Here is a 17,553-nt window from a genome sequence, read left to right as displayed (position 1 = left end):
TGAATCTCGACCTTAAAGTCGTTGAGATGTCTTCATAAATATGTACTAAAGGATGAATTATTTAACTTCAGAATAATCTTATTTTTATTGATTTATTGATTTATTTACCTGATTACTTGATATGAAGTAGTTACTTTCTTCCACTAGTATACAAGGTTTCAGGTCCATAAGCATTGTAGTTTCAGAGGAGATGTCAACAAGAGGACAAAGTCATCAATATCTCTGACAATGGTAAATACTTGTCATGAATAAATATATGAAACTTGTTGACATGCAAACTAAAAAAATATTTATTTAAAATTTCCAAACCATCAAAAGGCAACTGTTCACAACTAGACTAGTTTGGACAAGAAATATTGTAAGATTGCCAAGATCTGCCCTGGAAACGAGCACTTCCACCATTTCCAGCCTAAGTCAAAGTTGTTGCCAAGGTAACTCAAACTTTTTTTCTTTTTTTAAAACTCCAAACAATCAAAAGGCACAAGTTCTCAACTAGATCTATCCATGTGCCAAGTTTAGGCAAGAAACATTCTATGTTTTTCATGTTCTGCTCCCCAATGAGCAGTCAAAGTTGTTGCCAAAAACTAAAAAAACATTTAAAAAAATTAAATCCTAAACTATCAAAAGGCACCAGTTCATCACTAGACCTATCTATGTACCAGGTTTGGTGAAGATTTGTTCCACGGTTTTCAAGATCTGCTCCAGAAACGACATCTTGCACAGAAGGACACAGATACCCCCATAGCTTGGATCATTCAGCAAAAAAAACTTAATGATGGATGGACAGACAGCATGCAACAAATAAACTCATTTGACTTGACTCACAAAAAAAGTTAGAAAAGAGCCTAAGAATGGTTGATGTGCTTCCTTTCAGAAAATTACAATACTTACTCAAAATTGTTCCTACCTATTCATCAAATACAATCTGATATGTCTAAAGCAATCAATCATTATAATTAATTGTATTACCGTTATTACCATTACACAACTAATAATATATCAAAATAGAATAAACACATCAGAGATCAATCCACTGACCCAGTGTTAAACACCTCATGATAGATCTTAACATGCTTAATTGAATAGACAGTTTGAAAGTGTTCTCTTCTTTTCTTGATACTTACATGACAGCATCATGGAGATTACTGGAATACCAGCTGAGAAATGAGTTTGTCTATCCTTGTGCAATTGATAACAGTGTGCCAGACACATAGATGACCAGCGAGTCATCACACCAATCATGTAACTCAAGAGATGTCCTTCCACCTTTACTTTAACACCAGTTTTCTCAACATGAGCTGTTTTACATAGTGATATCATAACAACCACTGTCAATTAGTTCTAGCCCAAAAACATGAACAGAGCTGTGAAATGTTTGAATCACTGTTGAGAAGTGAACTGACACAAGTGTTAGAGATGACAGATCGGGGGTATCACAGGTAACAGCTTTCTTTTCAACAAGTTCTTGGAGACATACACCTTTCAGTCCTGATTGATTAAACTAATTCATATAAAGTCATACATACATACTAGACATTGAAAGACTAAGTAACTAACAAAAGTCCTGACTGAACATAATTATAAACATTATGTTTATCAACATTTGACTGGAAAGAGTGTGACAAAAGTGCGACACTGCCTCACACTCACAAACACACAATCTGGATCATGGACCAGCTGGAACGTAAAGCATCCCTCCAACAAAAGCAGTGAATGATAGGCTCTGCTCCTCCTATTGTTGCATGTTTAAGTCCCTGACCATATGACCTAGATACAGGTGTGACAGCTCCAGTCACATGGCACAACATCAACCGGCATCATTCACACAGCAGTATTGTCATGGGTGTGGACAGTATTGTCATGGTTGTGAACAGTATTGCCATGGGTGTGGATAATATTGTCATGGGTGTGGACAGTATTGTCATGGGTGTGGACAGTATTGACATGGGTGTGACCGGCATTGTCATGGGTGTGGACAGTATTGTCATGGGTGTGGACAGTATTGTCATGGGTGTGAACAGTATGGTCATGGGTGTGACCAGCATTGTCATTGGGTGTGGACAGTATTGTCATGGGTGTGGACAGTATTGTCATGGGTGTGGACAGTATTGTCATGGGTGTGGACAGTATTGTCATGGGTGTGAACAGTATTGACATGGGTGTGACCAGCATTGTCATGGGTGTGGACAGTATTGTCATGGGTATGGACAGTATTGTCATGGGTGTGAACAGTATGGTCATGGGTGTGACCAGCATTGTCATTGGGTGTGGACAGTATTGTCATGGGTGTGGATAGTATTGTCATGGGTGTGACCAGCATTGTCATTGGGTGTGGACAGTAATTGTCATGGGTGTGGATAGTATTGTCATGGGTGTGAACAGTATGGTCATGGGTGTGACCAGCATTGTCATGGTTGTGAACAGTATTGTCATGGGTGTGAACAGTATTGTCATGGGTGTGGACAGTATTGTCATTGGGTGTGGACAGTATTGTCATTGGGTGTGGACAGTATTGTCATGGGTGTGGACAGTATTGTCATGGGTGTGACCAGCATTGTCATGGTTGTGGACAGTATTGTCATGGGTGTGAACAGCATTGTCATGGGTGTGACCATCATTGTCATTGGGTGTGGATAGTATTGTCATGGGTGTGACCAGTATTGTCATGGTTGTGAACAGTATTGTCATGGGTGTGGACAGTATTGTCATGGGTGTGGACAGTATTGTCATGGGTGTGGATAGTATTGTCATTGGTGTGGACAGTATTGTCATGGGTGTGAACACTATTATCATGGTATTGTCATGTGTGTGGACATTATTGTTATGGGTGTGAACAGTATTGTCATGGTTGTGAACAGTATTGTCATGGTTGTGAACAGTATTGTCATGGTTGTGAACAGTATTGTCATGGGTGTGGACAGTATTGTCATTGGGTGTGGACAGTATTGTCATGGGTGTGGATAGTATTGTCATGGGTGTGACCAGTATTGTCATGGTTGTGAACAGTATTGTCATGGGTGTGGACAGTATTGTCATGGGTGTGGACAGTATTGTCATGGGTGTGGATAGTATTGTCATTGGTGTGGACAGTATTGTCATGGGTGTGGACAGTATTGTCATGGGTGTGGGCAGTATTGTTATTGGTGTGGACAGTATTGTCATGGGTGTGACCAGTATTGTCATGGTTGTGAACAGTATTGTCATGGGTGTGAACACTTTTATCATGGTATTGTCATGTGTGTGGACATTATTGTCATGGGTGTGAACAGTATTGTCATGGTTGTGAACAGTATTGTCATGTGTGTGGACAGTATTGTCATGGTTGTGAACAGTATTGTCATGGTTGTGAACAGTATTGTCATGGTTGTGAACAGTATTGTCATGGGTGTAGCCAGTATTGTCATGGAAGTGAGAGTTCAATTTAGATGGCACCACATCAGTCATCATCATTCACACATTCACTTTTAGGGATAGTAAATGTCCTGGGGTAGAACTCATTGTTTATTCCTAATACAGGACATTTACCATTCCAAACGAAACAACCATGATAATCTCTTTTCATATGTCATTCTTCAATTCTGTGGTTGAAAAAGCTGTTCTCCTCTCTCACAAACATTACATAAACATTGAAAGTTTTCCTAGAATGTGAGCATCAATATGTGTATTACGTGAGAAGGTCAGCGATATGTCAGCCAGATAGTGCCAACTGTCAACAAAGTCCCAACTGAAACATGTTTCTGAGACAGTGGCGAGACTACATATAGGCAAACTATCAATTGCCTATACAAATATTGTTCCTTGTTCCAACTTCCCTTTCCTGGCAATCCATCAGACTGCCCACAAGATTAATTGCCCTTTATCAAAAGGGAAGTAACTCTAACCCTAGTCTGTGAGATGTAACATTTGTTTAGAGTCTGCCCATCCTTTCATAACAGAGTCAGATGTACACACTGCAACAAAATAAAACAATTCAGACATGCACCTGCCAAATCAACCTGTTTTCAATTGGGGAAAAAGCCCCATCCGCAGAGGTCTACAGACACAGACAAACATATAGAAACTAATCCTGGTAGGCTAGGCCTAATGTCCTCACTAAACTGTTTGCAGTTTATATCTCCGGAGTTACCAAAACTTGTAAAAGACTTGACTCAGCTACATCACAGTTGGACTGACTAGTGTTTTGATAATCATAACGATTATCCAAATAGTTTTTCCAGATTCCCGATGGTTAATTGACAAAGGCAACGCCATGTTTGCTTGTAAACACTGAAAATAGTGCCTGCATCACCTTTCATATTTGCATCTTTATCGGTATATGACCCCAACGGATACCGTTTTTGTCCGTTGACCTTATCCTGCAGAGAAACCTAAATCCTTATATCATAATACATGTTATTTGTTATACCACAAGACAAATGACCTGTGGTTTACAAAACGTAATTCTCAAAAGGGGCCCTTGCTACTGTTTCCATCCATAATAACTCCTGTGGCAAATAAATATTAATTTCCATAGGGGCATGATTAGAATTCATTGATGTTTATTGTTTCCCAAAAAATTTGTAAACATGATAGCAAAATAAATACCTTTATATTCATTGATTGGTATTGAAATGAAGGCTTCCATTGCGGCAGACACATGTAGACAGTTCAAGAAGTGCAACACAGTGCCCAGTCAAACAAACCTTCCTGCAGTAGGATCAGTTTTAGTCTGAGATATTAGCACCAACCAAACCCTTCAACTTCAAGTTAATGTCATTTCAGTGGCAAGCATCAACACTGAGGCAAGCAGCAGAACACAGGACACACACCAAGATTATAGAGGTGCTTCAGTTGACATTACTACATAGCCATTGCACTCCACAACTGATAGTGTTCGTGTAACAGAAGTAATATGTTTGAAGCTGAAATCTCTACCTTCACCAACCACTCATCAGTGTCAGCCTTCAACAGACAGCAAGTGTGTTGGCTTTACACCATTCAGCAACTTATTCCCCCAATCACTCGGTCTTGGTGTGGTGAGCCAGTGCTTTAACCACTACCCTGTTCAAGTCAGATAACTACATCATCTATTGGTATATATTCAAGTTGTAAGTTGAACACACAGTTGCTATGCTGCTCATTCTGCTGACATAATCACAAAGTAATGGGAACTCTTTCACAAGAAGAGTGTAAGTCCAATATTTTGTATTCATGGATGAATGACAAACCTGTCCAATATCCCCACCTGCAGGCCCACCTGAGAGTGTGTGTGTGTGTGGGGGGGGGGGGGGGGGGAAAGTAGCTACATAAGCAAGCCTTGTTTCTATGTGAATGCCTGTTGATGTCACTACATTTGACAAGTCACTTTCTGTGGCATTGTTTCTCAGCTTGATATCTAAAACATAATGCTGTATTTTCTGTAACAAAGCAACACCAAAACATAACCGTTACCTATCCATAGTACACTACTCGAAAGAAGTTAACTCTTCTACCACCAGTCTACCAGAAGGGTTTGCTGCTATGACACCGAGTTCTGGAGTATCAAGCCTACATATATCAAGGAAATATCAGTTCACAAAAAATCTTTGCTACTACATGTCATACACCATTTGAAAGGTCTAATCCTATAGTTTATACATATGAAAGTTAAGTTTATCACATTTAAATAATGCATTTATAACTTAATTAAGCTTGTTATAAGAAACATATGCTAACACATTCATAACGTCAAGATTTAGCACCAAGAAAGCGACAATTAAGACGACTGGATACCATCTTCTTTTAAGATATATTTCCAATTTAGACCAAATAGTTTCAATTAATCATGTTATTCTGAATTTTCAAAGGGGAAATAGTGACCTGTGGACATAACATGCTTGACTATTTGGGCATTAAGCATTGTGCATGTTGTGTCTGAGCCTAAAATACAAGGCGACAAATGCCTCGATGTCATTTGACTCATATTACACGACCTTAGGAAAAGATTGAAATACAGAAGAAACTTTGATAGATGTAAGTTTGACAATTTTTAGAAACATTTTTTCTGATGTTATTTATTACTTTATTTCATATATTTAACAATTTGCTGAAGCATCTCTAAATTGCTCTTTGACATATTCAAAGACCCCTTGTCGAAACATGTGTCCAGAAACATTGTTTCAATAGCCTTGCAGGAAATAAAAATTAAATCAATCGATAAATTGAAATGTAATATGTGTATATTTTCAGATATTGTGAAGTGATAGATATACAAAATGAGTGATATGATATGATATGATTATGGAAACACACAGCCCTTGAAATGTGGGTGTTCCTTGACTTGTGAGTAGTAAATACACTGGGTTTAACAGTTGTATCTTATTATCATCCACTCAAAACATCTACATACAATAAATAATAATCAATGTCCATTTATTATCTACAAACACAATTTGGCTCATACTACATGTAACCATAGGCAACACAATGAATCTCAGAAAAAATTATGACCACTTCACCAAACATTACTCAACTAAGAAATATGGCGCAACTTTTATTTGATGTTTAATGTTTGATGTTTTGAGCAGTGTATTTTGTGTTTCACAACTCAGTGCCCAGCTTCAGAGTGAGCAGTTGGACAGTCAAAACAGTAGTAAAAGTCTGAGACCTGCATCACTTTGGGCTTTCCTCCCACATTAAAATGACACTCCATGTTATAACTGGAATACTGTTAAAAGTGACATAAAACTGGGACATGGTGGTAGGGCTACAAAAATACATGACGAGTTCTACCTGAATATTACATGGTGGGAGGGCAGTCAACTATCAGGGAGAGATCTACCCCCGGAGGACATGGTGGGAGGGCAGTCAACTATCAGGGAGAGTTCTACCCCAGGAGGACATGGTGGGAGGGCAGTCAACTATCAGGGAGAGATCTACCAGAGTATTACATGGTGGGAGGGCTACCAACTATCAGGGAGAGATCTACCCAGGGAGGACATGGTGGGAGGGCAGTCAACTATCAGGGAGAGATCTACCCCAGGAGGACATGGTGGGAGGGCAGTCAACTATCAGGGAGAGATCTACCCCAGGAGGACATGGTGGGAGGGCAGTCAACTATCAGGGAGAGATCTACCCCAGGAGGACATGGTGGGAGGGCAGTCAACTATCAGGGAGAGATCTACCCAGGGAGGACATGGTGGGAGGGGTACCAACTATCAGGGAGAGTTCTACCCCAGGAGGACATGGTGGGAGGGCAGTCAACTATCAGGGAGAGATCTACCCCAGGAGGACATGGTGGGAGGGCAGTCAACTATCAGGGAGAGTTCTACCCCAGGAGGACATGGTGGGAGGGCAGTCAACTATCAGGGAGAGATCTACCAGAGTATTACATGGTGGGAGGGCTACCAACTATCAGGGAGAGATCTACCCAGGGAGGACATGGTGGGAGGGCAGTCAACTATCAGGGAGAGATCTACCCCAGGAGGACATGGTGGGAGGGCAGTCAACTATCAGGGAGAGATCTACCCCAGGAGGACATGGTGGGAGGGCAGTCAACTATCAGGGAGAGATCTACCCCAGGAGGACATGGTGGGAGGGCAGTCAACTATCAGGGAGAGTTCTACCCCAGGAGGACATGGTGGGAGGAGAGTCAACTATCAGGGAGAGATCTACCCCTGGAGGATATAGTTGGAGGGCAGTCAACTATCAGGGAGAGATCTACCCCAGGAGGACATGGTGGGAGGGCAGTCAACTATCAGGGAGAGATCTACCCCAGGAGGACATGGTGGGAGGGCAGTCAACTATCAGGGAGAGATCTACCCCAGGAGGACATGGTGGGAGGGCAGTCAACTATCAGGGAGAGTTCTACCCCAGGAGGACATGGTGGGAGGAGAGTCAACTATCAGGGAGAGATCTACCCCTGGAGGATATAGTTGGAGGGCAGTCAACTATCAGGGAGAGATGTACCCCCGGAGGACATGGTGGGAGGGCAGTCAACTATCAGGGAGAGATCTACCCCAGGAGGACATGGTGGGAGGGCAGTCAACTATCAGGGAGAGTTCTACCCAGGGAGGACATGGTGGGAGGGCTATCAACTATCAGGGAGAGATCTACCCAGGGAGGACATGGTGGGAGGGCAGTCAACTATCAGGGAGAGTTCTACCCCAGGAGGACATGGTGGGAGGGCAGTCAACTATCAGGGAGAGATCTACCCCTTGAGGATATAGTTGGAGGGCAGTCAACTATCAGGGAGAGATGTACCCCAGGAGGACATGGTGGGAGGGCAGTCAACTATCAGGGAGAGATCTACCCCAGGAGGACATGGTGGGAGGGCAGTCAACTATCAGGGCGAGATCTACCCAGGGAGGACATGGTGGGAGGGCAGTCAACTATCAGGGAGAGATCTACCCCAGGAGGACATGGTGGGAGGGCAGTCAACTATCAGGGAGAGTTCTACCCAGGGAGGACATGGTGGGAGGGCTACCAACTATCAGGGAGAGATCTACCCAGGGAGGACATGGTGGGAGGGCAGTCAACTATCAGGGAGAGATCTACCCCAGGAGGACATGGTGGGAGGGCAGTCAACTATCAGGGAGAGTTCTACCCAGGGAGGACATGGTGGGAGGGCTACCAACTATCAGGGAGAGATCTACCCAGGGAGGACATGGTGGGAGGGCAGTCAACTATCAGGGAGAGATCTACCCCAGGAGGACATGGTGGGAGGGCAGTCAACTATCAGGGAGAGATCTAACCCCGGAGGACATGGTGGGAGGGCAGTCAACTATCAGGGAGAGTTCTACCCCCGGAGGACATGGTGGGGAGGCAGTCAACTATCAGGGAGAGATCTACCCCAGGGGGACATGGTGGGAGGGCAGTCAACTATCAGGGAGAGTTCTACCCCCGGAGGACATGGTGGGAGGGCAGTCAACTATCAGGGAGAGATCTACCCAGGGAGGACATGGTGGGAGGGCAGTCAACTATCAGGGAGAGATCTACCCCCGGAGGGCATGGTGGGAGGGCAGTCAACTATCAGGGAGAGATCTACCCCCGGAGGGCATGGTGGGAGGGCAGTCAACTATCAGGGAGAGTTCTACCCCCGGAGGACATGGTGGGAGGGCAGTCAACTATCAGGGAGAGTTCTACCCACGGAGGACATGGTGGGAGGGCTACCAACTATCAGGAAGATTATATACAGATATAGAGTAAGACTTGCTGTTTGAAACATAATGAATGTGTAGCAGGACGTCGAGTCACAAGCAGATGACATCCATACCTTTTCAGCAACCTTTTAGGTCATATGGACAAGGCATTTGACTTTGGATCAGAAAGTATGTTGTTCGATCCCATCACTTGGACCGCAATTTTAGGCAGATACCTTGTCCACATGACCAAATGGATTAACCCTAGGGCTGGGATGGGTAACTTGGGTACTCGTGTCGGGTGGTTCCTGAGTCGGACCCGGATACCCACAGGACTACCCGGACCCGTGGTTAGTCATGTGATATATTGTTAAACGGCCAAAACATATCTGGAACTTACACAGTTAAACTCAAAATGATTAATCTTCGCATTTCTTTCTGACTATGCACACATTCCTTCTGACTTAATATGTTTGAATAGACATAACACTCAAATCAACTTCAGTGTATACATGACCAGATGGTTTTATACAAGTATCTAAATAGCTTTTGCCACGGCTACGGTCAAACTATTCCCAATCAGACATTTGTACCTATTTCTTGAGACCAGCAGCGGGTACTCAGGTAGGGTCGGGTAATAGTGGAGCGGGTACCTGGGTAGTAAATTTGGTCTTGTCCCAGCCCTAATTAACCCAATCATCAAGCTGAAAAGGTTATGGTGTCATCTGTGGGATGACACACAACAACCTTTGTGTACTCTTGCACAGTGATTAAGATGATGGCCAGCTAAATGTTAACTTACCAATCCTGCTATAGGTGTGGCTTGTTTGTTGATCCTCTTGACCGAGCCAGGCCGCAAACAGTTAAGTAATCTGAACAAAAATTGTGGATTTCTCAATGAAAATAATAACAATAGCACCATGTAGCAAAATGTCCTATGAAGATAATGTACAAAATGTTTTCATTAATTTAAACATTTTTAAATCCCAACATGACAACTGTTTTTTTTGTTCATTTCAAAAGGTAAAACTGCAGGTTAATTGAAAAAAAGCCATTATTTTATCAAACAGACACCATTGACATACACTATATAGCACGTGTTGTCAGCCACCCTTGACGTACACTAAACATCATGTGTTGTCAGTCTCCATTAATGTACACTATATAGGACATGTTGTCAGTCTCCATTGAAGTACACTTTACAGCACCTGTTGTCAGTCAACATTGATGTACACGATATAGCACATGTTGTCAGTCTCCATTGATGTACACTATATAGCACGTGTTGTCAGTCTCCATTGATGTACACGATAAAGCACATGTTGTCAGTCTCCATTGACGTACACTATATAGCATGTGTTGTCAGTCGCCATTGACGTACACTATACAGCACATGTTGTCAGTCTCCATTGACATACACTATATAGCACATGTTGTCAGTCGCCATTGACGTACACATTACAGCACCTGTTGTCAGTCTCCATTGATGTACACGATAAAGCACATGTTGTCAGTCTCCATTGACGTACACTATATAGCATGTGTTGTCAGTCGCCATTGACGTACACTATACAGCACATGTTGTCAGTCTCCATTGACATACACTATATAGCACATGTTGTCAGTCGCCATTGACGTACACTATACAGCAGATGTTGTCAGTCACCATTGACGTACACTATAAAGCACATGTTGTCAGTCACCATTGACATACACAATATAGCACGTGTTGTCAGTCATCATTGACATACACAATATAGCACGTGTTGTCAGTCATCATTGACATACACAATATAGCACGTGTTGTCAGTTACCATTGACATACACAATATAGCACGTGTTGTCAGTCACCATTGACGTACACTATATAGCACGTGTTGTCAGTCACCATTGACATACACAACATAGCACGTGTTGTCAGTCACCATTGACATACACTATATAGCACGTGTTGTCAGCGCCCCTTGACGTACACTATACATCATGTGTTGTCAGTCTCCATTGACGTACACTTTATAGCACATGTTGTAAGTCACCATTGACGTACACTATATAGCACATGTTGTCAGTCACCATTGACGTATACTATATAGCACGTGATGTCAGTCACCATTGACGTACACTATATAGTTTGTGTTGTCAGTCACCATTGACGTCCACTATATAGCATGCGTTGTCAGTCACCATTGACGTACACTATATAGTATGTGTTGTCAGTCACCATTGAAATACACTATATAGCACGTGTTGTCAGTCACCATTGACGTACAAAATATAGCACATGTTGTCAGTCTCCATTGACATACACAATATAGCACGTGCTGTCAGTCATCATTGACATACACAATATAGCACATGTTGTCAGTTACCATTGACATACACAATATAGCACGTGTTGTCAGTCACCATTGACGTATACTATATAGCACGTGTTGTCAGTCACCATTGACATACACAATATAGCACGTGTTGTCAGTCACCATTGACATACACTACATAGTATGTGTTGTCAGTCACCATCGACGTACACTATATAGCATGTGTTGTCAGTCACCATTGACGTACACTATATAGCACGTGTTGTCAGTCACTATTGACGTACAAAATATAGCACATGTTGTCAATCTCCATTGATGTACACTATATAGCATGTGTTGTCAGTCACCATTGACATACACTATACAGCACGTGTTGTCAGTCACCATTGACATACACTATATAGCACGTGTTGTCAGTCACCATTGACATACAATATACAGCACGTGTTGTCAGTCACCATTGACATACACTATATAGCACGTGATGTCAGTCACCATTGACATACACTACATAGTATGTGTTGTCAGTCACCATCGACGTACACTATATAGCATGTGTTGTCAGTCACCATTGACGTACACTATATAGCACGTGTTGTCAGTCACTATTGACGTACAAAATATAGCACATGTTGTCAATCTCCATTGACGTACACTATATAGCATGTGTTGTCAGTCACCATTGACATACACTATACAGCACGTGTTGTCAGTCACCATTGACATACACTATACAGCACGTGTTGTCAGTCACCATTGACATACACTATATAGCACATGTTGTCAGTCACACACTGCAGGTCAGGTGTAACAAAACATAAGATGATATACACACTGTACTGTTGACACCATTCAAATCTTATTGTGGCATAAGGTCGGAATGACATCACACGAGAAACGACGTCAGTATGACACACATACTTGTATAATAATCCCTATGTATGTATAGGGACCTACTACTTACTATAAATATGACAAATTTCATCACAGTTTGCAACAAAATGACTGAGTAATGGCCATAAATAGCATTTCCAATATGGCTGCTGTGGAAAAATAGTAATGTCAATATGGGTGACGATTTATTTTGCAAAACTTCAGGTGCCATCATTGATGGGAACAAGGAAGACTAACTGCAATATCCAGTGACTTGCTGTCATGTACACAGGTTATCTCATGCATAATACACTTACAGCAAGATCTTCAAGCCTGGACACTTGCCACATTCATAATACACTTACAGCAAGATCTCCAAGCCTGGACACTTGCCACATTCATAATACACTTACAGCAAGATCTTCAAGCCTGGACACTTGCCACATTCATAATACACTTACAGCAAGATCTTCAAGCCAGGAGACTGGTCACATTCATAATACACTTACAGCAAGATCTTCAAGCCTGGACACTTGCCACATTCATAATACACTTACAGCAAGATCTTCAAGCCTGGACACTTGCCACATTCATAATACACTTACAGCAAGATCTTCAAGCCTGGACACTTGCCACATTCATAATACACTTACAGCAAGATCTTCAAGCCAGGAGACTGGTCACATTCATAATACACTTACAGCAAGATCTTCAAGCCTGGACACTTGCCACATTCATAATACACTTACAGCAAGATCTTCAAGCCTGGACACTTGCCACATTCATAATACACTTACAGCAAGATCTTCAAGCCTGGACACTTGCCACATTCATAATACACTTACAGCAAGATCTTCAAGCCTGGAGACTGGTCACATTCATAATACACTTACAGCAAGATCTTCAAGCCTGGACACTTGCCACATTCATAATACACTTACTACAAGATCTTCAAGCCTGGAGACTTGCCACATTCATAATACACTTACAGCAAGATCTTCAAGCCTGGACACTTGCCACATTCATAATACACTTACAGCAAGATCTTCAAGCCTGGACACTTGCCACATTCATAATACACTTACAGCAAGATCTTCAAGCCTGGAGACTGGTCACATTCATAATACACTTACAGCAAGATCTTCAAGCCTGGACACTTGCCACATTCATAATACACTTACAGCAAGATCTTCAAGCCTGGACACTTGCCACATTCATAATACACTTACTGCAAGATCTTCAAGCCTGGACACTTGCCACATTCATAATACACTTACAGCAAGATCTTCAAGCCTGGACACTTGCCACATTCATAATACACTTACAGCAAGATCTTCAAGCCTGGACACTTGCCACATTCATAATACACTTACAGCAAGATCTTCAAGCCTGGACACTTGCCACATTCATAATACACTTACAGCAAGATCTTCAAGCCTGGACACTTGCCACATTCATAATACACTTACTGCAAGATCTTCAAGCCTGGACACTTGCCACATTCATAATACACTTACAGCAAGATCTTCAAGCCTGGACACTTGCCACATTCATAATACACTTACTGCAAGATCTTCAAGCCTCGACACTTGTCACATTCATAATACACTTACTGCAAGATCTTCAAGCCTGGACACTTGCCACATTCATAATACACTTACTGCAAGATCTTCAAGCCTGGACACTTGCCACATTCATAATACACTTACAGCAAGATCTTCAAGCCTGGACACTTGCCACATTCATAATACACTTACTGCAAGATCTTCAAGCCTCGACACTTGTCACATTCATAATACACTTACTGCAAGATCTTCAAGCCTGGACACTTGCCACATTCATAATACACTTACTGCAAGATCTTCAAGCCTGGACACTTGCCACATTCATAATACACTTACTGCAAGATCTTCAAGCCTGGAGAATTGCCACATTCATAATACACTTACTACAAGATCTTCAAGCCTGGAGACTTGCCACATTCATTATACACTTACTGCAAGATCTTCAAGCCTGGAGACTGGTCACATTCATAATACACTTACTGCAAGATCTTCAAGCCTGGAGACTGGTCACATTCATAATACACTTACTGCAAGATCTTCAAGCCTGGAGACTGGTCACATTCATAATACACTTACTGCAAGATCTTCAAGCCTGGAGACTGGTCACATTCATAATACACTTACTGCAAGATCTTCAAGCCTGGAGACTGGTCACATTCATAATACACTTACTGCCAGATCTTCAAGCCTGGAGACTTGTCACATTCATAATACACTTACTGCAAGATCTTCAAGCCTGGAGACTGGTCACATTCATAATACACTTACAGCAAGATCTTCAAGCCTGGAGACTGGTCACATTCATAATACACTTACAGCAAGATCTTCAAGCCTGGAGACTGGTCACATTCATAATACACTTACTGCAAGATCTTCAAGCCTGGAGACTGGTCACATTCATAATACACTTACTGCAAGATCTTCAAGCCTGGAGACTGGTCACATTCATAATACACTTACTGCAAGATCTTCAAGCCTGGAGACTGGTCACATTCATAATACACTTACTCGCAGAGTAGTATTCCATTCTCCAGGGATTTGCGGGGGTCATCAGGATACACAAATGTCTTCCTGGTAACAGCCTGAAACAAAAGCATCTTGATGAGTACAGGACGCTCCATGTGGGTGATGGAATTTGGCAACAGTCTATACCACTGTGATACTATGACATTTTCAGCCAAATCAGACTGTGTTAAGCACCTGATATTTCTTTAGTGGTACCTTGTATTGGCAATTTGTGATTGAAAACTGACATCATCAGACAGCCAAATGATCATCCATAATTTATCAACAGATAATGAAAGTTCAGGATGAATTATGCATGCATGTACTGGTATCCTTTAGTGAATCAACAGTATCAATTCTTCAGTGTCATAATTGTTGACCTACTTGCCTGCTATGAAGAAGAGACAACATACTGCTCTGTTGACAAGTGAACCCTACTTCCATGTTGCGAGTGAGTGAGTGAGCCGCTTTTAGCAATATTCATGTAATACCATGGCAAGGGACCCCAGAAATGGGCTTCACACATTGTATCCATGTTGGGAATCAAACCCGGGCCTTCGGCGTGATGAGCAAATGATTTAACCACTGGGCTACCCTACCACCTCTGTCTTCACATGAGTGAGTTGGGTTAAACACCACTTTGAACAGTACACGAGTTGTATCACAGCATGTTTGCTTGATGTGGGAGGAAATCCACAAGCATGGGTATGGTGCTGACAAACCTAGAAACAAATTAGGGCAAAGCAGGATTTGAATACACAAGCAGAGGTTTCTGGTGTGCCCAAGGGACGCAACTCTGCACAGTTAATTGCACAAGAAGTAGTTTGGGTTTATCTTGCTCATTGTCTTCGCGACAATTTTACTCGTGGATACTTGTGGAGCAAAGACAAATGCATAACTGCAAATACATCTCCCTGACCTCAAGATCTCTACAGCAAACCTCATGGTAATGAAACACCAATTCATAATATTTTGGTTTACTGAATAAACAATGAAACTTGTGTTTGTCCATTCCTCACCACGGTTATCTGAAGACAAGGTTATCTTGTGCAATTGTCTTGTGAAATAAGGCGGAAATAACTATAAGCTGTACACAGCTGCCGGCTTCCAGGTCATGCACAGAGAATTGGGAGGTCATAGCCCCAGGGTAAACCACCCGTTCACAAGTGTTTGATAATGGTCTACTGGACTAATGTTCTACTGGACTAATGGTCAAACTTGTCTGAGCTGACTTGTCTACTAAGGGACTTCAGTTCGGGAGCCCATGCTGTAGTTTTGTTTCAACGTTTGCTTTGGCCCACTGGTTTCCATCTGGCCATAGGATTGGGATGAGCAAGGAGTGCACGACAGCAGTGGTCTTTACAGGCAGACAGGAACCCTGGCTGACCTCTACTTTGTCCAGCTTCAGCTGATTGCAGTTTAGCAGATGTTAGTTTTTGATCCTCACATTAGAATCAGGTAGAGCTGTATTGTATATTACCACCCATGGGCGGATACAGCTTTTTTGAAAAGGGGGGGGGGTGCACAATTAAGATCTATTTATTGTCTTTGGTGGTAATTTATACAGAAATAAAGATTTTTTTTCGAAAAAAAGGGGGGGTGCGCACCCCCGCACCACCCCTCTGTATCTGCCCATACCACCTACAGTCCGTTTCACTACAAATGAGATCGATGAATTGCAAAATAACTCAAAATCGGAAATATTCTATGAAATATGATTACAGACCGGCCGACTCGAATTTTTGAGAAAATGTAAAAAGAATTGTGTAAAAAATATCCACATAGTCAGTTATTTTATTTGTTATCATCACCTTTTAATAAAAAACATATGTGATGTTATAACAATCTATTTGGGGTTAAATGAGCAATGCCTTTTGTGGGTATTTTCCACATCAAGTCCAAAAATTATTTTTGAGTTACATGAGACTGCCAGTAGCATAATTCAGGCAACTGAATCCAAAAAAAGTATAAAACAAAACCTCTCTCAAAGATTACAAGAAACTGATGATAATGTTTTTTATTAAGAACTATTATTTATTGAACTTGTGCAATGTTAAGAGTAATTTAATGAAATGCATAAGATAATAACTGCAATCATAAACTTTTGAGTTTTATAACAGCATTATATGTAGTAGAGTCAATTGAAGGCGACCATCTTGAATTCAAGATGGCCGACATTGACTATACGATAAATAAATACAAATATTTTGTATCTGATCCAAGTAGGATTCCTAAGAAATGACAATACAGACTAGAATGAAGACCACAAATAATATTTTTACATGGTCTATGTAATCATGACAAATGCATTCCTGCTGATATTTGTGTGAAAAAAACAACAGACCCCACCCCCAGAACCATCGAAATAAAACATATTTCCCTAACCTTGATTTTCTTTGGGTTTTTTATGGTGACCAATAACACCCTTCTGGTGAGTTTAAACACAAATTTGGCCTGTTATCAGAAATGTCCAGGTCCATTGCAATTTCTACTGGACTAATGTTGTACATGGCAATAAATACCATGTACCCAACAATATCTGCTGTTTGTTAATTTTATTCCCATCACTGGAAAAAGTTGTTTAAGAAACTATCATGTTGTTATGTGTACAAGTTGACATCTTGAATGGAGGGGGTAATATCGTAAACACTCACTGCACATGCTCCACAAAGGTAAAGGGAATGACAGCATAAG

At 41.7% G+C, this 17,553-nt stretch overlaps 1 protein-coding gene across 1 annotated transcript in view; it reads right to left on the bottom strand.

Annotated features, from left to right (window-relative positions):
- Positions 1 to 17,553, bottom strand: part of LOC139449510 (LIM domain only protein 7-like) — a 170,381-nt gene that overhangs the window by 120,687 nt on the left and 32,141 nt on the right. The window contains exons 2-3 of the mRNA XM_071230934.1: positions 14,863 to 14,936; positions 9,901 to 9,970 (exon numbers count right to left, since the gene is read on the bottom strand). Of these exons, the coding sequence (XP_071087035.1) occupies positions 9,901 to 9,970; positions 14,863 to 14,936 (144 nt within the window). The remainder of the gene's footprint in view (positions 1 to 9,900; positions 9,971 to 14,862; positions 14,937 to 17,553) is intronic.

The sequence above is a fragment of the Haliotis cracherodii genome, unplaced genomic scaffold (assembly GCF_022045235.1).
Source record: "Haliotis cracherodii isolate W230 unplaced genomic scaffold, xgHalCrac1.p SCAF_8, whole genome shotgun sequence".
Lineage (NCBI taxonomy): Eukaryota > Metazoa > Mollusca > Gastropoda > Lepetellida > Haliotidae > Haliotis > Haliotis cracherodii.
This window is presented reverse-complemented; position numbering and strand designations above follow the sequence as displayed.